The sequence below is a fragment of the Crocodylus porosus genome, unplaced genomic scaffold (assembly GCF_001723895.1).
Source record: "Crocodylus porosus isolate Cpor-Errol unplaced genomic scaffold, CroPor_comp1, whole genome shotgun sequence".
Taxonomy (NCBI): Eukaryota; Metazoa; Chordata; order Crocodylia; family Crocodylidae; genus Crocodylus; species Crocodylus porosus.
The window spans coordinates 17526549-17550609 of record NW_017728922.1 but is presented as its reverse complement, the minus strand read 5'-3'; the positions used below and the strand labels follow the sequence as shown (position 1 = coordinate 17550609).

Sequence of the window (24061 nt, the reverse complement as noted above, 5' to 3'; positions counted from 1 at the left end):
CATCCCATGTTCAGCTCCCTGGGCAGGCATCTGGTCCCCCACACAGTACAGCAGTGGGGAGGGAAGGGTGGGGTGTTCCTTATTAGTCTTTTGTTACTCCCTATCTCCTCTGCAGGGGCATGACACCTGGTGAAGCAGAGATTCACTTCCTGGAGAATGCAAAGAAGCTCTCTATGTACGGTGTTGACCTACATCATGCCAAGGTACTGGGTCCCATGGACCTGGAGTGGAGACTGAGACCAGGAAATGTTCTTGGACCCTCTTGGCCTCTCTCTGCTCCCCCCTAACTTTGTGTCTCTCCCTTCGTCCCCCTCAGAAGTTCTTTATCAGTTTGGCCTCACCCCTTCAGCCTACAGCAGCCTCTGTCTATCATGATGCTTCATGGGTCCTCCTATATGCTTTGATGCTGTTCATGTGATTTCCTGCCTTCCAGTTGCAGCATCCCAGTGTTTAACATTCTTAGGGAGTAGCAGCACTGAAAACTTCCAAGCTGGAACTGGAAACTTCTGTGTGCTCATTTGGGGCCTCCTTGCTCTGATATCTGGGACCAAAGGGCACCCAGGAAATGTGGCCAGTGCAGAAAGATGACCAGTATGCAGCAGCCTGGTCTGCAGATCTGAGCATGTACACAGGCTGCATCTACATGAGAGGCAGACTGCGTAGTAGCGTTGCATGGCGGGAAGCATGATGCGAATCTACTGCACAGTAGTCTCAGGCTAGTGCTTACTTAGCATCACAAAAAGGCCATTTGGCAACAGTACTGCACAGTAACTGGTTATTGCACAGTCATTTAGTACTTGTTTATACAGCAGCTCATGTATATGGCCATAGTGCTCCCACTCCCCTGCCCTGCAGCCCACCCACCCTAGTCTCTGAGCCATCACAGCAGCTGTCTGCTGCCCCCTAGTGCTTGAGTCTGCAGAACAAACTGACACGTCTCGGGTGCACTTGAAGATGGTCTGAGCTGCTTTCTGTGGTGTGTTATACGCAGTAAGCTTATCCTATATCCAGTTGCCAGGCCTTTGCAACAACAAGCCTGGGAAGTCCTGCTCAAAGGAAGCCAGAATGGTCATTGTTGTGCCTAGGGTCACAGGCCAGGTTGGCAGCAGGTGGAAGCTGTCATAAGGTGAGATTCCCTTTGGGAGATTGTCAAAATGCACAAGTGGGTCTTAGCCTGGTTCTCAGTCCACAGGTATCCACATGGCACTTGGCATTAGCCATCTCATCAGTGGAGGCCAGAGTGATTAGGCCTCGAAAACCGAACTCACTCCCTTGCAGACCATGCACAGAGTCATTCCAGAGCAGGCTGGAGCCTGCAGGCAGGGCAGTGTGGCGGTAACTTGCACTTGCTCTGATTGTGCTGCCTCTGTCCTCTATGCAGACAGGCAGCTTCAGTTCCCAGGTCACTTTAGAGTCTGAGACTTGGGCCTGGGCTACAGTAATGTATTTTGCTAGCAAAACCTTCCTCCTCAGCACTACCTCACAGACCCCTTGACTTCAACTGGCAGGGACAAATCAGCTCCGTGAGCAGCACCAGTACCCTAGCAGTGCTGTTTCACTGGCACAATGTTTGTGTGCACCTAGCAGTTTCCAGATTGGAATAAGCACCCCTCCAGGAACACTTGAATTCGACTCCCCAGGAGGTCACAGTGACTGGAAGTCCCATTCCTCATTTGTAATCCCAAGTATTATATGAAAATATCTCTTTCCCTGCCTCCTGTTCAAGCACAAGCCTGGCTCTAGCTCCAGCTGCAGCTCCAGCGTGGTCTGGGGCTGCTGTGTGGTCTGCAACAGAGGTCCTCGATTCCCTCAAGCTGCAGGGGAAGAATGTGTGCACATGGTCACGGCATTCCCACAGTGATAAAGATGTGTATACAATATGCAGAGCCCTTGCGGAACCTGCCTATGGCAGAACCCAGAACCAATGATAGCCAGAGGGGAAGAAGCTGTCAGGCCTCCCAGAAGACAAAGGAGCCCTGCTCCCAGGCTAGAGTACCACTAGGACCTTCCCCTCTTATAATAGGCTACTGCTAGGCGAAGCCAGAATCCTACTTCCACCAGGAAAATGACAGTAAGCAGCATGTAGTTACCTAATACAAACTAGTCTTTAAGATCTTTTAAGTCTCTTAGGTGTCTCTAGCGGAGCTGAAGTGATCCTGTCAGCCCATGCCACTCTGGGCCACAGCTGGATTAGAAAACTGAATCACCATTGTGATGGGCCCCTGAGTCTCTCAGACCCAAACTGCAGCCCCGGCATTTCCCAAAGCCTCTAACCCCGTCCTGCACTAGGGCATCTGTCTCCCTCTAGCCTCTTTCCTGAGAAGAAAGCATGGCAAAGCCATGCGTCTCCACTGGGACACAGAAGGCAGCAGGGAATACAGCTCTGGGGTTTTACTGTTGGCTGTAGATACAAACTACCAGTCAGACAAGAGCCTGGAAAGGCTGGTACCAGATGTCCTGCTAGCCCACACTCAGAGGCTTTTGCTGGAGAGCTGATGACCTGCCAAACACTAACCCTCCTCTGTTTTTCCTTCCCCTCTGGCCTCAGGATTCAGAGGGCATTGACATCATGCTGGGCGTCTGTGCCAATGGACTCCTGATCTACAGAGACAGGCTGCGGATAAATCGCTTTGCCTGGCCCAAGATACTCAAGATTTCCTACAAAAGGAGCAACTTCTACATCAAAATCCGCCCTGGCGAGGTGGGTTTCTCTCAGAAGAGTCTGTGAGGGATGGATGTGGGGGGAATTCCCCTGTTCCCTCTGGTGATATCAGGAAGTCTCTCTCACAAGAGGGCACATGTGATAGCCAGGTCTGTTAGTGCTTGTACAACAGTAGCACTGGGTGGCCCCAACCATGACCTATTCCTGTGGTGCTCACTACTTCACACCCAGAGACAGTCCCTATCCAGGGAACTGACAGTTTAGGTACTTGAGACAGACAAACAAAAAGCAGCAGTGTCCTTGTTTTACAGATAATGGGCTCTTATCTTGAGCAGATCTTTTACTTCTTGTGTCCTCTTACTTCCACTGAAAAACTGATCTACATCAGAGCATCTAGTAGGGGCAGAGGGCGCATACACATGCCACCTTTCCCCACATACCTCTTAGCTGAAGCTTGATGTGGTTGGAAGTTGTAGCAGGCTATAAACAGAAGATACTCCAACAGAGGTTTTTTCTTTCTCTTTGTGTGTTTTATATTTCATTAAGAACATGATGACCAATGGAATTTTTACACTTTCTTGTTTTTTTCATTTTTGACCAAAATTTTCAAATTTAAGTATTAAAATGAAATCAAACAATTGACTTACATGGAGAAAACACCTGTTTTCCCCTTTTCCAGAAGGTATGGAAAGGGGGGAGCATGTTTCAAAAAGTGAAGGGTTCTGAGAAATTTCTGCCTAAACAAAACAGAAAAGTTTTGAGTTTTCTTTAAATTTCATGAGAAAATTTCTCTTGCTTTGAAAGGGCATTTACTGTTGAGGAAAACTTTTCAACCAAACAATGTCAGCTAGCTGCTGTGTGAACTTTGACCCTGCCTATGACTAGAGAAGCTGCTGGAACCAGGTCTGAACAGAATATCTCCAGGGCCAGTTTGGGAAGTGTTTATGGCATAGCTTGTTTGTTGCTCTCAGTCCAGGAGGTAACCCTCAGAGGGAAGGCAGGCCCCATGTCAAGCCTCACCCAGAGCTGAGCAGTAAGTCACTGCAAAAGCAGGAACCATAGCAATAACACTGTGTCTGTGTCTCTTTCCAGTATGAGCAGTTTGAGAGTACCATTGGCTTCAAGCTCCCCAACCACCGCTCTGCTAAGAGGCTCTGGAAGGTCTGCATTGAGCACCACACCTTCTTCAGGTGAGGAGATAGAGGATGAAGGTCTGTACAACAACCACCCAGCATGGGGCAGGGCTCAGGACAGTGAGGAAGTGCTTCTAATCCCTGCCTTCCTGGTGCCCTTTTCTTGGCTAAACCTTCTTCATTAGTGCCCCCACTGTGAGGTCTGTGCAGGCTACAGATGGATGGGAGGCCATTTCCCTAACACTTGTTTTGGGCAACTATGGTGCTTCCTTCAGTACCTCTTACCCCAGATCCCCTTCTGCCCCACATGGGGAGGGACCATTACCCTTTTACCCCTCCAGCCCCATCTGTTTCACACTGGGAGGGGCCATCTTCATCACTTACCCTCCCCCACCCACAATTCCTTCTGCCCCATACAGGAAGGAAACTGGTCTTCATCTCTCTCCACTCTCATTCCTTGGTTATTTTACCCCCACTCTAGTCCTGTTCTGAGCTCTGTGTCCCCCTGTACTCAGCATTGCACTGCAGGGAGTAGGTGAGGCATTTACTTGTGAGGTAGAGTGTGGGCTGGGGAAGGAGAATCTGTATCAATGAGATCCCTGTGCTGCATTTCCCTGGCCTCAGGGCACACAGGTCTCTGCTTTAATCTCTATCTGAAATGCTTCCTGAGCTGATGAGCCTATGTTAAATACATTAAGACACACTTAACCATCCTTTGCCCTGCTCCACTTTCCATGATGTCCTTTTCTTTCAAGTTTTCACTTAAAAAAGCCACCATGGCAACTCCCAAGGCTTATTTATTTAAAATGACAATGGAAAAAATCCCTGATTATGACTGCCTCTCGGTATTAGTGTGATCCTGCCTGGCCCCACACGATGCAAACATATCTGACCCCGGGCCATCCAGGCAGAGCTTTCTGGAACTCAGGGAGTACTAGATGTTAAAAACTCTGAAAATGTACAGGTTGGGTTTTTCCCTCAATTATGATGAACACTTGAGAACAGTGAATCTGCTCCCTCACACATACAAAGGGCAGAAGCAGCCACAGAGGTGGAGACAAAGAGAGCAGCCAGAAGGGAAATGGCTGGAGGTTTCTACTTCTGTAGTAAGACAGCCCCATCCTGAAAGCAGTGCTGAGGAAGGGGTTGGAGGGAGTGATGTTCTCTATCCAAGCTCTGCCCACTATCTTAAAGCTTCTTGCACCACCTCCAAGCTCAGTCCACAACTACCATTCACATCTACACACTGAGACTAGGTGACACTTCTGCCGAAGTGATCTCTAAGTCAAACAAGGAGATGATCAGCATTAGACTTTGCAGTGAACAACCCCCTGTTGTAGGTACTGGTTATATAGTGTTTTGTGGTGCCTCTGGGCCTTTCCAGTTACATTCTGTTTTCCTCCTTCCCAGGCTGGTGTCCCCAGAGCCTCCCCCAAAAGGCTTCCTGGTGATGGGCTCCAAGTTTCGCTACAGCGGGCGGACACAGGCGCAGACCCGCCAGGCCAGCGCCCTCATTGATCGGCCTGCTCCCTTCTTTGAGCGCTCCTCCAGCAAACGGTACACCATGTCTCGCAGCCTCGATGGAGGTACGCCCCAAATTGGGGAGGGGGAGGGAGATTGGTTTCCTGGCGGGAGCAGGGAGGATGTGCTTAGACAAAGGGGCTGCATGTGGCAGGTTGGCTTTGGCACAGTGAGCTCATTGCCATCTTCCTGCTTTGACTTACCCAGGGGAAATAGCCCATGCATGTTACCAGAAAAGAGCTGTTGCACCAGGGCTGCTAAGGGGATTCTTCACTCTGTGCTAAGGATGCTTGAGTGAGTCTGCCCTGGGAATGGTTTTAGCAAGGCCACGTGATGGAGTTGAGTTGTCAGGGGATGTCTGCACAGCAAAGCCAAGGTGTGACCATGGCATGGGGAGGTGCATCCCCGCTAGCTTCAGTCTACCCCACACAGGCAACAACAGTGAAAATATGACAAGACAAGCTTCACCACACTTGAACAGCCAGAGACAAGCCCTCTGTGGACTGTCAGAATGTGTTTAGGTGGCCAGGCTGTGCTGAAGTCCAAGCTGCTGTGTCTTAGCCACTGTTGTTCCCCAGGTTAGCTAGATAAAGTTGATACAGTTGTGTCTACCCCTGCTACACACACCTACATTCACTTGGCTGCACAGAGATACTCTGAATGCACAGCAAGTGTCTACCTAGGGACAGCTGTTCTCCCTGGCTGGATGACACACCTTCTGTGAAAGGCAGGCCTTCAGCCTCCATTGCTGATATGCATATCAGGTAGAATGCTGCCTGCAAATCCTTTGGAGAGCCCTCAGATACCCTGCTATGGCCTCTTCTCGCAGGACCTGGGGCTTGCAAGGATCTTCAGCCTCAAGAAGGCAGCAAAGAGAGAGGGAATGCCTCTCATGCCTGCCTCTCCTGCTAACCTTCCTAGGCCCAGTTGGCCATCTACATTGGTACTTTATGCTGCTGCATGAGCTCCAGGGGATTCTTAGGGCCTGCACAATGGAGAGAATGAGGAACTCCCCAGCAGATGTGCATGCAGAAGGATGAATTTAGGGTCTAAACAGCCTTGTCCTTCTGGTCTCCTGAGTGCTCCTCCCAGGCTTCAGCTTACTCAGGGCATTGCACACTGCTTCTGAAGCAGGGTAGAGAATGGCTCCTGTTGGTCTTGGATGACATGCTAAGGATAGCGTGGCTCTAGCAGAAGCTGCTAAAAAGGGGAATCAGATCCACATTTGTCCATGGAACTGTTCTCAGTGGAGGTCACTGTTAAGGAACTTCAGGAACAGGCAGGACAGCCTGTGAGACCTGCGCAGAGAGAAATGTCCCAGACCCTGCTCTAACTGGGGAGTTGGGGCAGGAGCTCTCTGCACCAGGAGAGTTCCCTGTCCAGGCCGAGGCTGGCTGGGGCCTGCCCTAGAACAGGACAGGTTGTAGTCAGCTTCAGGCTGCACGGGAAAGCCCCACAAGGCACAGGGCATGTCCCCATGTGCAAAGTGTGGGAGAGCTCTGCAGCAGCACATCAGGACCCCTCCAATGTGTACAGGGCCAAGAGACAGCTGTCTCCTGCCCCCGTGCTCCCTATGAGCTCGTCAGCTAGCACCCAGGAGGAGTCTGGAGTTCCCCCTTGGTGCTGCGGGGCGGGGGGCAGATCAGAGTAGGAGCAGCCCTCTACGGGCTACTTCCATTGGGAGCAAATCTGCTCCCAAAAGGGCGCATGTGTAGGCTTGCTCCACAGGTAGGCTCACTGCACAGTAACCTACTTCAAATTAATAGCATATGTACACATGCTCACTGTGTGTGAGTATACCTGGGGAAGTGCATTCAGTTCTCCCAGCAGCAAGACAGCAGCACATTAGAAAGAAATGAGGGTAAATACACAGTGATGAGGTAGCTGGGAAGACTGTGCTCAGGGAAAGCCATGGGCTGGGGTCCCTGCTACTCTGCAGTGACCTCCCTGCAGGTTGGGTGTGACACTCCACAGCTAGATCTGTTAATGCCCACTTTGCACCTTTTTTGTACTGATGCAGATGACGATGACACAAGGTGAAGGTTTGTGTAACAGGTAATACAAACCTTTGTATTACCAAAGTAGACCCAGTCTGACTCAATGAAGTAAGGACTAAGGCCTTGGCTAGACTTGGCAGGAAAGTGCTTTCAGCTGCTGAACAAGCTGTCCTTGGTGGCAAACCTTGTTTAATGGGATGAAGCTAACTCCCTTACTGGTCCCGGCGAGGTCAAAGGGGTGGAGGAACAACAGGTTGCAGGAAGGCAGAGGAAGGCCAGACCTCAGGGCACTAAATGCTGTCAGGCCAATGAAGTGGCCACCCAAAGGAAAGGGACGAGTCTGTTGTTTGGAACTTCTCAGATGAGACTGTTTCTAGGCTTACAAGAATGTCTGCAAGGAACCAGCTTGTGCTGGCTGGAAGGTGGGAGTGTTTCTTCTCTAATGCCTGATCTGTCTCCTGTACACTGGACAGAATTCTCACGCCCAGCCTCTGTCAGCGAAAACCACGACGCAGGGGTGGAGTCTGAGAAGCGGGACGAGGACAGTGAGCACAGTGGGAGGAGAAGGTCTGAGGCCGAGGATGAGGAGGTGACAACCCCAACGAAAATCAAGGAGCTGAAGGTACAGGACTTGCTGGACAGAACTTTGGGGAGTCAATAGTGGAGCCATTTATAGGCTGGCTTGGAGGAGTGTTCTTGCTGCGGATTAGCCAGGGCAATCCCTTGACTGACCCTGGGGAGAGGAGGCATCCCAGGATGCCAGAGACATAACTTCAAGTGCTCTGAAGCTTCAGAGGGAGGACTGTGATCCGGAAGGGCTGCCTCTGGAGTGGGCCCCTGGAATCTGTCCCCCCACTGCAGCAGTGCAACTTCTGGCAGGGAGCTCTGGTGATAGCACTGTTAGTGACATCCCTGCTCCTGCCAGCTCCCACTTGGCCCCAAGGTATCAATGAAACCATATTCACTGGGAGGGAGGGAATGGGAACATGGTGGGTTGTTCAATTCTGCACTCTGCTAATACACCTGGGGCTTGCCTGTGAGATGACTCAGTACCTGTGGCCAGGCAGGGGATGCCCCCTGGAATTCCCAGGGAAGTGGCCAAAGCTCAAGGGTGACTGTGGAAAAGGAGAACCAGGCCTAGTGTCTCCAGTATAGCTCTGCTGGTCTCATGCTGCACTGCCAGTCTGGGCTTGGGAGCAGCTAAAAGGGTACACTGCACTGCAGTTCTCTGTAGGGAAAATTAAAGCTTTTCAGATCATGCTGCTGAGCAAAAGACTTTCTGGTGCAGAAGGTGGCAGCAAAGCTGTGATCTCCCCAGCTAGCCTGTGCTGGAAGTGTTAACAGCCCTTGTGGTGGAGTCAGCGACTGCTGTCCTTTCTCCTGTACCATGCTTCTTCCCCACACATGGAGGAAACCGTCAGACATAGACATGACCCAGAAAGACCCAGTCACAGAAGAGGCACATGTGCAAATATGTTCACACAAACATACATGGACACCTATGCCCATTCACATGAGCACACAGCCACACATGTGCATGTGCATGTCCCTCCACTGACACTGTTCTGTTGGCACCAGCTGGCTCTTAGCCCAAACATCCTCTGCTCTCTATTTCCAGTTCTCTGGGACTGGGTCCTTTTTCCCTTCTTTCTCTTCTCCCAGCCCAGTGGGCCAAGGAGGTGGTCTTTTGAAGTTCCACATCAGATTAAGTCTAAGAGTCTAGCAGCACCAAGTGCATGCTGCTACAAGAGTGCTCACACTGCTGGAGCTGCCATCTCTAGGCCATGCTGGTATGTGTAGGGCCTGCTCCCATTACTGATATCATGCCTGGCCTGACCCAGGCTTCTGTATTAAACTGAAATGTAATGTGTGTGCTGAGTTCTCTGGACTGACCCTGCTGGTTACGTTGAATCCTCTCTTTGCTGCCAGCCGGAGCAAGAAACCACCCCCAGGCACAAGCAAGAGGTATTCTTTCTCTGGAGCATCTTACCCCCCATTGGTGCATCATATTCTTCATCTTATTTAAAACTACAAGCACCACCATATTGTGTGTTACCCTATTTACTGGAATACAAGATGCACCAGGTGTCAGTGGGGAGCCTGCCCCACTGGTGACTCATTAGATAAACCCACTAAGTCATCTAACAGGGGCTTTCCCCAAAGTACAAGCAGCATCTTTTATCCCACTAAGTAAGGCAGTTGTCATCACCCTGTGTGTGTGAGCAAGAGCCCTCCCCAGGTGTGGCAGCCAGGTCACTATGCTGAGGCACTGACCCAAGGGGATGTCCTGGCTGCTGCTCTCCTCTTTGTCTTCTCTTGTTTCTTCTCAATTCCTACCTTCATCCCTCTGACTGTGAGTCTCTCAGACAAGGCACAGATCACATGGAAATTGAAGTATGCATCCCCCAAGCAAGCCTGCAAATCACACTGGGGGTTGCATTCCTGCACCAGCCGATGCAGACTAACTGGCAATTGCTCCCGCTCCTTGACTTGCTTAAACTAAAACCCTGTGTACAAGTGGAGCTGTCTCCAGTGTTTCTCTCTTTCAAGATAGCTGTGGTGAAATGGCCTGTGCAGAGGCCGGGGAGCCTGGAGCTGCTGCGTTCGGAGCCTGCTCTGATACTCTCTTGCTGCCTGGCCTTTGGCAGTTCACTTCAGTGCCCATTTCACCAATCTGTAAGATGGGGATGGCCATATTTACCTACCTGCTGACAGAGGATGGAGGGGGAGGGGGTTGTAAAGCTCTGTGAAGATGGAGCTTGCTGAGTAGGACGCACTTTGTCACTTTCTACTCCAAAACACAGGCTGTTGTTGCCTTCTCTTCACCAGGGGTCTGTAAAGTAATTTTCCATTGGAACAAAGTTCCCTAGGGATATGGAGGGTTCTGTCACTGGCAGGATTAAATCAAGCCCTCATATCTTTTTAAAAGATGATCCAAATTAACCAGAGGTGCAGAAACTACTGGGTGGGGTTCTCTGTCTTGTATCAGGCACAGGATCTGACCATCCGATCACACTTGCCCCTTTGGCCTCAGAGCCTCTGGCTGATGCAAACCCCATTGAAGTCTCAATTAAGCTGCCCACGGATCTCAGAGGGTTTCAGAGCAGGCCCTAGAATCACAGCTCAAGCTTGTAGTGGACACAAGCCCAGGCCCAGGGCAAACTCACTTGGTCAGTGATTGCTGTCCAGCTGGTTTCTTTCCCCACACTCATCCAGGTGTCTTGTTCTGTTCCCTCCACTGTCTGTCTTATTGCTCATTCCACCCTGCATGCTCCATGTACCATTCTTTACCACTGTCATGTGCTCCCTAGCAACCATTTGAGCTAGTGATGGGCAAACCTCATAGCAGATGGGTCAGAAGTGTCAACAAAGTTTTTGATTCTTATCCCAAACTTCTCTAAGGCTCCTGGCCCTGCACAGACTTTTCCAAGGTCTCTGAGATCTATTTTCTTGCATGGAACCCAGAAATGGACACAGGGTTGTAAGAGGTAAAAGTAATGGGAAGACAGATGCTTATCTAAGCCTACTTGAACCTCAAAACAGGTTTGAGTTAGGGGCAAAGATTGTGGGTTGGTTCTTGTTCATTTTGAACTGGTTTGCTCATCCCTAGTATCTCTCAATGCCATGAACACCTTAAAAGGGACTTGGGAGTGGGGGGAAGACGGGTTCTGAATCAGACCCTAAACCTAGACTGTGAGCCATTGCCTGTATAGTGGACCAAACAAACACTCTGCCTCTGAACAGTTTGGGCTGGGTCAAGAACAGGTGTGGACTCAAATTTTGCATCTTTGGTCCCTCTAAGGCTTACTGCCTGGTCACAGAAATCAGGTTCCAGGGAAAACTGACATGCCAGTTTAACTTATCTAGCTAATCCCAGTTGGCCACCTTGTACTTTAAACTAAAACAAGTCAGTTGATCTCCTGGCCTGCTAACTCATGGGGCTACTTGGCTCCTTTTGGCCCTGCATTAGAAACCAACAGGGGCTGGTAGAATATAATAAAGACAAGGGACTGGTGGAATTTTCCGTAGGGAACAAAAGTAAATCCCCCCTGGAGTCCACTCTTTCAGTAGAATTGAGGACCACTTCAGTTCTGCCTCTCCCTGGTTAGTTATAGTTTGGTTTAAGAACTACAACTAAAGGCTACAAAAGGTACCTGGTTTTACACTAACAAGTGACAAGATGTAGGTATAAATTCTTGTTGCTTGCTGCTTTACTCTGTAGCTGTCGTTATTGAATTACAGAACCAGGGGTTTCCCATGCAGTGAGGCCTGAGAACCCAAATTCAGGCTCAACATAAAGCAGGCCCTCCCCAGCTCCTGAGCTATGCCCCACACCCCACTCCATCCCTATTCTCTGATCCATGCCTAGCTGGTTACTGTCTTCTCTCCCTCCTAAAGTTTTTAGACAAACCAGAAGATGTTTTACTAAAGCACCAGGCCAGCATCAATGAGCTGAAAAGGACACTGAAGGAACCCAACAGCAAGCTGGTTCACAGGGACCGGGACAGGAGGCTGACTTCATCACCAGCCTCTTCCTCACCCAAGCACGATGACGAGTCACCAAAGGGGACCCCAGAGAAGGCCAGCGAGGTTTGTTCTATTGTCTCTTTTATCAGGGGGGCTCCCTGCAGATTTGTGCCTACACAGCTGGGGAATGCAAGTGCCTCTGCTCTCCAGTCTCAGTGAGCAGAAAAGGCCAGAGAGGAGCACCTGTGACAGCCCCTCTGGAGTACTCTCTGGTTTCAATCTCCTTTGCAGCCAGGCATTGTTAACCACAGGTAGCTCCCCATGCTGTGGTGGGGATTTAAGTCTACCCTCTTCTTGTACATATACTGTCTTCCCCTGTGCTCTTTGCCTAGGGAACTGGGCAAATGACTTCCCTGCTCTTGCCAAGAGGTGGATCCCACAGCCCAGTTCCTTGTAAAGTTACTGCTTGATCCAGGAACACCCAGCAGGTTCTTGCCACTTTCCTGTGTCGTGATGGCTCCTCTGCTAGCTCTGGGGACACCTGGGGGAGAAGATACCTTTACGCACTGAGTTTGCACCCTCTAGAGCAGAAGCTGAGGTGGTGGGTAGACTGGGTCTCAAGGGTGCCATGCTTATTGGCTGATTGTCCATTCTGTCTGCAGGGAAGCTCAGGGGATGGGTCTGTAATGAACAAATGCACATGGCATTAAGTACTGCCTTGCAAAACTACGCCCCCCCGCTCCAGTAGTGATGGGTAGTTAAAATTAATGAGCTTTGCTCTCTGTGGAGTGGCCCTGCAGGATGTTGAGTCAGATGAAAACTGGACTGGACACCAAGGTGTGGAGAAGCAGCTTGGAGCAGAGTGGGCTGGGAAAGGATTCAGAGGCGCTTACAAGGTTTCAGCCAAGATGAGGGTAGACAGCTGGAGTTGTCTTGGCTGGGTCTGTAAATGATAAGGGCTCACCTGCTGTTACCTTTGAGCATTGATTTCCTTGGTGCCTGGTGGCTAGCAGAAGACAAAAGAAGTATGAGAGCTGCAAAAGACTTTCTCTTCCTCTTCTGGCTGTAGCTGTTGAGCCCACTTTATCTTGTGCTGTGTACCAGGCTGTTATCTGTGCAGCATCAAGCACCCTGTTCAAGCTGGATAAACAATTTGGTATGGCCATGGATTGGGCTGGTTTTGGTCTAGACATGACAAAGTTCTCTGAGTGAGTACATTGGACAAGCCCCATAGTGTGGTAGCCAGAACCATGAGATCAGTCCAGTGTTGCGTCTCAGCTGATGGAGACTTTGGAGCAGTAGCAGGGGAAGGAACATGGACTTCATCCCTGGCAGTGGTGTTTATAGAGGCTGAGATGCCTCTGACCTGTGCTAGTGATCTCAAGCGGGCAAAGGAAGGTTTTGGCAATGAATGGATTGGCTCATAGTGAGGTAAGAGAATGCTGACACCAGGGGGGAGATACTTGCAGAAGGTACTGGGAAAGGTGGCTGAGGGAAGCTAAGGAGAAAACATTTGCCATTGGTAGAGATTTAATTGCACATAGATGGACCCCTCTGATGCTGCTGGATGGGCATAGGACTGAGATCAGTGTGTCTGGGCTTGTATGTGGGAAAGCAGCAGTGTTTGTGTTATCAGGGCCCTGTGCAGAAGTTCACTTTGGGGCCCCCTACTACTAAACAGTCACACTGAAATATAACAGGGGTCTCTGCCTTGAAGGTCAAGAGCAGGGAGGGTATTGCATTGTTTACACTGTCTTAACAGGGCCCCTGGTACAGGGCACAGAGCTGAGCAGAGAGGATAGGCCGGCACATGGGTTCTGCAGGCAGTGGTACACGGAAAATGAATGCAGAGAACAAAAGGAGGGGTTTTTGTTAAACCTGTGTTTTAAACAAATATATAAAGCACCAAGCTCTGGCTTGAGACTGCAGCTGAAATAGTCATGACCTTCATTCATTCACTCACTTATTCATTTGTTCATTCTCGTTCTTTCTTCTCTCTCTCTCTCTCCCTCCCCACCCCACACTCTCTCTCTCTCTCTCTCTCTGTCTTTCTCTCTATGTGTCTTTCTCTCTCCCTTTTTGCCTTTGGTACTTGGGTTTCTCCTGCTGAAGCAGAGGATGGAAGAAGATATCCTAGAAGAGTTTTCACCTGAGCATGGAGCTGCCTTAACCATGGAGTCTTTCACACAGAAAAGCCTTGTCTCTTCTCCTGAGGTTATTACCATTCCATTTCTCTCTTTCTCTCTGCCCTTTGTCTCTGTTTGTAATCTACCTAAGGGCTTGTGGAAAAATTTCCTGCCACTGCTCCATAAATATAGTTGGGCCTAAGTAAACTGCTAATGGGGCATAATATGAACTGGTTCCGTACAGAGCGTTCCCATTCTAACCCAGTGAGAAGGAGAAGGGGATTAAAGGGATAGATAGTCTCTGCATTTATCTCTAAAACTGACTTATTGATGACTATGGATTTGGTGACTTCTTCACTTGAAGGGTAGGAATATTATCCAGTCAAGTGTATTGATCAGAGACCTAACAGTGATGCTAAGTAATTCTTCCATCATATCTCCATGAGCTATAGTTGTGGATTAGATAAACTAGGCAAGGCTGAAACTAATTTGTCCATGGATCAGAACTCTTCAGGCAATCCTGAACAGGATTTAACAGGAGGTGGGAAAGGTAGTTCATTCAAATGATGATTCTCTTGATGTGAGGACTGACCCAGGAGGGTTTTAGGTGATGTTTTGCAGATGCGTTGTCTTTGGAGATGTAAATCTGAGGTCCAGGCCACATATTGTCCCTAACAATCTTTTCTTAAAAAGGGAGGAGTTCATTCTGACATGCTGGCCAAAGTCCAGGGTGAGCAGTTATGGTCTATTGTGCCTACCTACACCTCCCCTGCATCTGCACTTGACTGTGATAACCTTCTCCAACTCCTGTCCAAATTGCTAGTTTAGTTTGTGTTTTCATGTGGTTTCAGATAACTGCTTCCCTGCTGTGTGGGGAGGACTACAGTCCAAGGATGTGTGAACTATTGGTTCGACTGATGTAACTTCAGCTCTTACTCAGTCCTTACACAGGCAAAACTTCCACTGAAGTCAAGTGAGTTTGCCTGGGCAAAGCCAGAGCGTGGACTCCATGTTTGGTCCCCCCTTCTGAATTCCTACTGTCAAAGGGCACTAGAGCAGTGCCATCAGTTGCCTAGGGTCCTCAGAGTTTATATACCTAATTTTTAAGTGCTTAGATACACTGGTGATGAGCATGAAATAGACTAGAATAAAATACAAAATAACTACCATTCTGCCTGCCTAATCTGGCTGAGGTACTTAAAAGGCTTCTCAATACTGTACTATCTCAAGACCTCACACACTTCAGTGTGTTCATCATCACATTCTCCCTATATGATAGGACACTGCTTTTAGCTGTATGTTGCTCCCTGGTTTCCTGTCATCTGTCAACTTTAAATGGAATAGCTGTCACACAGCACTTGAAAATCAGGCCATGGATGTTTCATGTTGGACATCCTCAGACTGAGGTTTCCTTGGTAAATGGGCGCTGTAGAAACATCTGGATTATACATGTATACCCCACCTCAAGTAGAATCCATTAATTCTTGAGCACCTAACCATCTTGGAGGGAAAGAAGGCAATTGAGCAATATTGGTTTTTAGCTGTTGTGTTTCTTATTTTCTACCAACATGTTCTTCTGGAGGGGCTGGGGGATAATTACAATGGAGCCTTCCTCCAGGCAGAAGAAGACTAGGCCAGAACACAGTTCCTTTAATCTGGTTTTGCTCTGGTGTGGGTAAGGCACAACCATGCTGAAACATGGGGTTTTTGCCACCTAGACAGATCCAAAGTGGTGCTGACTTAGATGTTCCAGTTCAACCCACCATATAAGGAAAGATGTGAAATTAAGCTCATTTTTGCTCAGAGCCATGACTGGGTGGGGGAATGACGGTGGCCTTTAAACCCCTATTAAGATATGGCTGTATGCCAGTTCACCGTGGGAGGCTGTCCCTCACCCCAGGCACCTCCACAGTTTGAGTTTATTTTCAAACCCAGTCGCATCTTAGTACAATGGTAGCATGCTGTAGATCCACGCCTCACCTAGTTGTAAGCACAGTCTAGGAGGCCTTTTGAAAACATAGGCCTGTGAAATGGGCTGACTGGTGGACTGTGTAGAAGGCAGTGCCCAGCTGTTAGAACATGGTGGACCAGTCAATGGACAGGACACCTGATTCTCCACTACCTCACTCCAGTCCGATATCCAGCATAAAACTGGGGTAACATGGGCCCAGAATCTTTAGCGTTTGAGTTGGGTTGCACTGCAGTAGTCTGGGAGCAGGCTCCCCTATGTCTGCAGTTTATTCCTTTGCCTATCAGTGTTTTGGAAGGTTATTTTTAAATGCTTCAACTCTTGTTAGCATTGTACATGTCCAAAATACCAATGGAACTCAGACCCAAAACCTCAGTCTGAGCTCAAAGTAATTAGCCTCGGGGGAAAAGGGATGATGATAAAAGAACCCAAATGCATTTAACCTTGCCATCCTGTACCCTAATTCTTGGTGGCATTTGGGGAATTTGAAATGCCTGACTGTCAAAACAAACTGATTTCAAGTTATATTTGGCATTTCAAGTGTGTGCAGCTACTGGTTGAGGGTTTGATGTGTGGCTGCTGTGGTTTTGTCCTTATGTCACCCATGTGCTTGAAGAAAATATGACATCCTCTGTTTTGGAGCATATGGAAGGATGGAAAAGGAGGTCCCCCGTATATCACCACCCGGGAACCAGAAATGCACATCTGCTTTGTGTAGCCAGATATTATTTAACACCTATGGTTTTAAAACCAGTTGAAATTAGATTTCTAATCCTAGTCCCCTTTCACAGGAAGTGATTCCTGGTGGTAACTCTGTTCAAAGGGACTGTCTCTGGGGCTCCAATATGACTTTCTCTGTGAATGAATGAATGAATTCCAGCAGTGGTTCACTGTTATTCTTCTAGCCAGCTCCTCAGAGCTATGCAGGTGAACACCAAGAAGGACTTCTGGCTACTGTACCAGGAGCAGTTCCTCCCTTTCATTCCCCCTCTGCTGGCTCCACAGCAATGAGGAGGCCAAGAAGCTTTGCCATATATTCGGTTCCTACCATTTAGAATTTACCAACAGCTCTGACTACAGGTCCTTTGCTTATGTCTGTGCCACCCACAATTCCAGGGTGGTTTCCCGTTCAGGGACTAGCCAAGCCCAGGCCCAGACAAGACCAGGTGGGTTCAGTCTGACATGGTCAGTCCTAAAGGCTCAACTTAATTTCTCTGGAAAATTGACCATTCTAGCAGCACCTTTGCTTGAACCCTATTTCTTCTGTTTGTACCTAGCATGCTCCATCCAGACTCCTTCTTGCCAGCCTTTCTGTGAATGCCCCTCTGTGCTCCCTATACTCACAAACAAGTCCTCTTCCAAGGCCTCCAGAAAGTTCCCTGTTTTGTTAGACATGGTATCAAACTACCTGTATGACACATCCCACGACTCTCCCATGCTAACTAGTGGGGAAGTGTAACTGATGTTCTAGCACCATGGGCCTGTGATGGCATTTTGTTGCCTAAACCAAAACCAGGGGGTCTTGAAATTCACTTCAAACTGGTTGGCTTTTCCAATGGAATGGATCAGCTTACAGTAGTGAGGCAGTCTTCTACCCCTGGAAAAAGAAGCTGAATTTAGAGATAAGTCTTAGGCTCTTAGCCCCTCCCTTACTGGTCAAGAGATTTGTAGAAGCATATAATCAATCTGTATTAACACTGGGGTGCCTGATAGGGCTCTCCAGAAGGCAAATGGATCTTTTTTGTAGGTATTTTCTCCAGAATATGCATGCAGAGCTTGGACTCTGAACACTTCCTTAAACTGTTCTGCTCCTCACGATCAGACCAGTACATTTTCTTTGCTCAGTGAAGACTGGACAGAAGGTATCCTTTAAAAGATCCCTGTTTCAGCTGTCATTAGAAAGAGAATGTGCTTTATTCAGAGAAGGGGGCTTTCGTGGGTGCCACACTTCTATTCCTAGCTACCTCAGGTTTGGTTTACTTAGGACCAGACATAGCAGTGCAAGCCACAGGAAAGGATACTAATATGCTTCCCAGAGAAGGGAGTGGTGCTGTAAAACTGAAATTACTGTGGGCATCCTCTACATATTAGAAAGTTTTCCCAAGCCTTGGGCTGAAGGGAATTTCTGGTGAATCAAGTTCCTTACGAACTCACTGGGATTCACAGTAGGACCAGAACAGATACTGATTTTATGATAATACTGCTTGCATGGCCTATGGAAACCAGTGACTTATGCAGGACCTTACTACAGCCTGTTGTTACACCTGTCATGATTTCTATAAACCTGTCTGGGCCAGAGGGAGACCAAAGGGCTGGCCACTGTGGAAGGAATCTGTTTCTGAGGCAGGCCTGAAGACAATTGTGTTTTGGGGGAACATTCAGCATATGGATAATCCTTGAAACTTGTATCAGGGTGGGTAAGAATGTGGCTCAGGGGTGCAACCTCTCTCTAAATAGGCTTTAAGTTTTGATTCAGAGCAAACCTTCTGTTAAGCAGATGGTCCTCACTCAGATGCCATGAGCTTTGGGTAACCCTCCTTGTGGACCTCAGGAGGAAGTCTGTTTAAAGTATCTAACCCTTATGCTCCTGTTTCTGGAGCCAGCTGGTTCTGCATGTTAGGTTATTGGGATGGAAGCCCCCTGTCCAGTTTGCCATTAGGACAGTTACCCTATGCAGAATGCCATGTTTCATACATAAGTACCCTGGAACATTCACAGGGCCCAAGCAATTGCCCGTTCCTTATGCCTTTCTATACCCAGGGGAGTTGAGAGATTGAGAAGAGCTGGGACATTCTTGCTGTCAAAACAAGAGGCTGGCCTTTCTGAAAGTCTGCTCATTTTTTTTTCAGGCCACAGAAGGGCCGTAAGAATAAACAGCCCATGTTGTTACATGGGGAGACTTGTTGGTGAGCAGTAGGACTCTGCAGATGCTCTGGCCTGCAGTTTGGAGAGACTGGACGTGCTACTGATCCATATTACACAAAGACTGGCTGTGGCTGCTCAGATAAGGAGTAGACAACATCTCTCACCCTTTAATGTCTCAACAGTGGATGAAGTCCAGTTGTAACTCCTGCATGTTTCACTGCTAGTCCATTATATTGCCACCTCTAATGGGATTGCCTATCTTGCCTGACTCCTGGAATGGACATTTGAAGGAGGAGATCTGATTCATAGAAAATTCTGGGAGAAAAGCTTGGGCCTGATCTCCTACTCTTTAAAACTTACTCACCTTAGTAGCAAGCTTCCCTGAGAAGGAAGTGCTAGATTGGGCTCTTCATGCTGCAGGGGTCTTGAGCTGACTGCAGTGGTATGCAGACACTCTGTTGCTCTGTTGGTCACTTCTGCTTATTCAGATATGAAGGGAGCAGAGTGGCATCTTGCCAGAGATCAGCGTTGTCCCACAGTTAACTGACAAGGCACAGGTCATTGCTGTTATTGAGTCCCTGGGCTTGCACCAGTGAAACAGCTTCAGCAATCCACATTCTGCTGAGAGCCTAGCACCACCAGGCAGTTTAGCACCCAAAGTGGGTAGTGGATGGTGAAGAGATATGCTGAATCAAGGTACACCAGAGACAGGTGGCTCTTGCAGTGAGGCCTGGCCCTCGCTTACAGCTGTCCTTCTCTGACAGAATCCCCAAAGCAGGGGATTTGGGGCAAGAATGGCCTGCTTTTGGGGGCAGATTCCCCAGGGCCCAGTGGCCAGAACAAGTACAAATACAGCAGGGAGTCAAGCTCTCTTTGTCTGTCCAACCCTTCAGGCCCTCTCCCTGCTTGCCCAAGAGAGGACTTGGGAACTTTGGCCTTGGGTGCTCAGGTGTGCAAAATTTCACTGATCATTTTGAGGATCCCAGTTTTAGCAGTCCTCTCTTTTCTTCTCTCTCAGCCCCTCTGGTCCTTCCTGTCTCTGCCCTATGTTGTTATCCCTCATTTTCTTCCTTTCTCCCCCTTTTTTGTTTTCTCTTCCTTTGCCAGTTTTTCTTGCTCCCTGTCTTTCCCCTGCTTTCCCTGCTCTGCAGTTAGCACTGAAGGAATTTGTCTCCAGTTTCTGATAATAAGTGATGACTTCGTCAACTATAAGCATCCAACAGTAACACAACCTCTTCTGCCAGTAAGTGACCACTGGAACTCAGGGCCTTACTGAAGGCAGAAATTCCTCTTTTTGCCCAATCCTTTTTGCACTTGAAGGGGAAACAGTGACACCAACTACAGATTTGTGCTGTTGAAATGTTCTCTTTCATGTTGCAGAAAATCTATCCCACAGTACAGCGTCTTCAGTGATAACAGTGCAGCATCCAATCTCTGTACACTGCTCCTTGCCATATAGGAATTCAGCCTGCAGACTGCCTCACAGTTCCCTGTGCTGGGCATACCCTGAAGTATAATCTACATCTTAGTACAGTGTCCTTGCCTTCTACCACAGCCTACTATAGCAAGCCAGTTACATCTAAATCAGAACAATGCAAGCCCCCCATACAGGACTTAATCTCTTCTCTGTTGTTTCTTTGCAATACACTGTCTCCCCCTTGTGCTCTGTGTATCAGTATTCTAGTATCATCAGGGACAATCTATTGAGCCTGATCTCTAAATAAACTTACCCTGAGGTCTTGGCTGCTCTGTGTGAGCAGCACAATCCCGTGACATAAAAGCTGGAGTTCAGCTTGATGTTCTTGTTGAAGAAAATTCTTATCCTGCTGTTGTTGTCTGTTCTTGGATTCCACTGAATGTTAGCAGTGCTCTGTGCTTAGAGCGTATAAAATGTTTGGATGTCCAATGGGATGAAAGTGTAAATATAATGATTGTATCTTCGTAATTAGTTTAATCATTAGCAAGCTGCCAGCATCCTTCACCATGCAGTAGCAGATCTCTGAAGCCTAGATATACTGTGTTGTGTCAAATGCTTTTGGTGTCCCTGATACAAAATGCCATATAATGTATCTTCTTGTACTGCCTTTACTTAATCCTTGCTGTAGAGCTTGTAGCTAGGTCAGCTGTGGTGTCCAGTAGTCCTGCTTTTCTAGGTTACATTTTTTGATCATTCACTTCTGACTTGCTTGGTTTCAGTTTTGCTAGAAACTGAATTAAGTTGTTGTCTCCGATAGGCTCTGTGTGAAGAGCTGGGAAGCCAAGGGAGACAATAACTGCATTCCACAATCAGGTGACTGACTTTGTCAGGCATGTCTAGGAAATGATGGTACTTATGTCTAGTTTGAGATATAACTGGCAGCTAGCTGGTCGATATACTCTATCACAAGGCAAAAAGGGCTCTACAGACAGATAAATTCGTTTTAAACAAACACGGTGCTTCCTAACAAAAATCTATGGAGAAAGTCAGGGATGGAGGCTGAAGCCAGGGATTTCTAGCACAGTAAAAAACATTGTTTCTGTGGATAAAGGCCTCTTTCCAATTCTCTTTTAAAAATCTTTACAAAGCTTTGATGTTCTTTGGAACCAATCCATGTTATACAATGTTGCTTGATTGAGTATTTCCTTTAATGGGAAGTTAGATCCTTTTATTACTTACCCCATCAACATACATGGGTGAAGCAAAAAGAAAATCTGGTCAAAAATGGGAAATTATTTCCCTAAATTTTTTCAAGAAAAAAATATTTCTATTTTAATTGACATTCAGAATTTCAACAAACACATCCAACTTCTTCAAATTCACATTATGTCAGCAGCTGGTTGGAAAACATGATCATTTAATGATTTTTTTTTGTTGAAAACATTGACCCGTTTTTCAGCAAAAATTCAGATTTTGAAAATTATCCAACTGGCTGTAGCCAAGAGTAGATTTTGGTCCCAACTATTCAAAAACATCTAGGACTCCAGTCCTGTAAAAGACTAGCACTTTCTAGTTCCATGAGTATCTACACTAAACTCACAGAATTGGGTCCCATAGGTTTTTAATACCTGCTCTCAAATGAATGAGTTGCTAACTCCTTCACACACATATCTTCCCCAACTGTTGCATGAATAGTGATGGTTAGTCAATACCATGTAAATGCCAAGATTCTTACTGTGTATCAACCTTCTTTTACTTAACAAAACAGTGATAAGTTGCTAAGGTAAAGTATGTTTGATGCTAACTCTTCTTGCTCCAATTGCAATGCAGGGTTCAGAGCATTGGGTATTTATAGAGAGAGAAACTTCTAGGCTGGAAGAGCTAGATCTAAAGGAAGCTGTTGGAAGCAAGAAGGAAGAAGCAGGTACTTCAGAGGAGAAAGTGAGTGAGAGCTTACCAAAATTGGACATTGCAGTAGGACAAGCCAAAGAACCTTCAGTACAGACGGAACCAGCAAGCATGGAACTAGACACCAGTACAAGAGGCAAAATGATTGCTAGTCCAGAAGATTTTGAGTCTGTGTGGGACGATGAAATATATGAAAAAGAAACTAGAGAAGAACCCATTTGGGAGGCTGAAAGTTTGCCAGCTGAGAAGGAAGAGAAGAAGCCCAAAGAGGGAAAAGAAGAGGTGACCACAAAAGAGCTGAAGCAGCCAGATGGCCATTTAGAAGATCTCATCAAGCAAAGCCAAAAACCTGAAGATTCCAAACCTGATGAAGGACAAAGGTCTGAGTTTGCTAGAACAGAACTACCGAAGGAAAAAAGGAAGAAATCTGTGGAGGAACCTGGGTCTATTTCACCAGCCTCACATAAGGAGGAGTCCAAAATACCTACCTCTGAGGGCATTAAAGCCAAAGTGGAGCTTAGTGATGACAAGACAGAGTCTTCTCCTGCACAAAGGATCATCTACTTAGGGTGTATAGAAGGAGATGAGAAGGAGAGTACAATCCATCTCAGAACAAAAAAGAAAGGAAAGCCTCCTTCTGATGAAAAAGAGGGCATGGAAATCAAAGCAGACATTTCTAGTGCCAAAGGAAAGAGCCCAGAGCTTGAGCCAGCATCTGCCTCAGCAGTTACAGAAGGAAGGGACAAATCTCACGCTATTACCCCAGCAGATGACCAAGGAAAGCCAGAGACCAATGAACCAGTGACAAAATCAGACCAGCATGAGACAGGTCTAAAACGTCATGATGGTGCACAGCTGGAAGGATGTTTTAACCTAGAGGAGCAGGCAGGTTCACCAGGACAAGTGGAAAAGAAGTCTCCTGAGCCAACAGACAATGAATTGAAAGGTAACAGTGAATCCAGTGCAGGCTCTATAGCGGTGGAATCGAAGGCATGGGACCACCAAAGGCCAACCCCAGAATTAAAGTTTGGTTCACCATCCAGTGAAGGCAGAGAGTCTGAGATCTCCCAGCAACATGAAGAAAAGGACAGTGCAGCACAGTGCTTTATCATGGGAGAAAGCCTGAAAGGGCCAGAAAAGCAGGATAGAGGTGGCCTGATGTTGAAAGGGGAAGTGATTTGCATAAACTCAGGAATTGAAGTAGAAACAGGTGAGCTAGATGAATCAGAAACATCCAAAATGGTTCTTCAGATGGAAGCTATTGAAATTAAAGTGACCCCTGTGGAGGTCCCAGAGCAGGCCCTTCCCAGTGCCGCAGAACTGGAGGACCAAGAAGCAAGGGCCCTCACTGCAGAAGAGCCGCCTCAAGACACAGGCCCTGTGGTGGGAGAACTGCCCCAAGACAAAAGCTCCGTAGCAGAAGTTCTAACCCATGACAGAGGCCCTATGGTGCAAAAGCCATTCCAAGACAAAAGCCCAGTGGCCACAGAGCTGCCTCAAGTAAAATGTCCCCAGGCGGGAGAGCTGCCTCAAGACAAAGGCCCCCAGGCAGGGGAGCTGCCTGAAGACAAAAGCCCAATGGCAGGAGAGCCACCTCAAGACAAAAGCCCCGTGGCAGGAGAACCGCCTCATGACAAAGGGCCCCAGGAGGGAGAACCGCCTGAAGACAAAGGGCCCATGGCAGAAGAACCACCTCAAGATAAAAGTCCCGTGGCAGGAGAACTGCCTCAAGACGAAGGGCCCATGGTAGAAGAACCGGCTCAAGACAAAAGCCCCATGGCAGGAGAACCACCTCACGACAAAGGGCCCGTGGTAGAAGAACCACCTGAAAGCAAAGGGCCCACGGGAGGAGAACCGCCTCAAGACGGAGGGCCCGTGGCAGGAGAACCGCCTCAAGACAAAGGGCCCGTGGCCAGAGAACCACCTCAAGACAAAAGCCCCGTGGCCGGAGAACCGCCTCACGACAAAGGGCCCGTGGCCGGAGAACCGCCTCAAG

At 48.1% G+C, this 24061-nt stretch overlaps 1 protein-coding gene across 1 annotated transcript in view; it reads left to right on the top strand.

The window, feature by feature from the left end:
• Positions 1 to 24061, top strand: part of LOC109313320 (titin-like) — a 131272-nt gene that overhangs the window by 92233 nt on the left and 14978 nt on the right. Inside the window, exons 7-15 of the mRNA XM_019539814.1 lie at positions 116 to 203; positions 2549 to 2701; positions 3755 to 3852; positions 5206 to 5381; positions 7787 to 7935; positions 9243 to 9278; positions 11712 to 11903; positions 13896 to 13994; positions 21988 to 24061. Coding sequence (XP_019395359.1) covers positions 116 to 203; positions 2549 to 2701; positions 3755 to 3852; positions 5206 to 5381; positions 7787 to 7935; positions 9243 to 9278; positions 11712 to 11903; positions 13896 to 13994; positions 21988 to 24061 — 3065 coding nt within the window. The remainder of the gene's footprint in view (positions 1 to 115; positions 204 to 2548; positions 2702 to 3754; positions 3853 to 5205; positions 5382 to 7786; positions 7936 to 9242; positions 9279 to 11711; positions 11904 to 13895; positions 13995 to 21987) is intronic.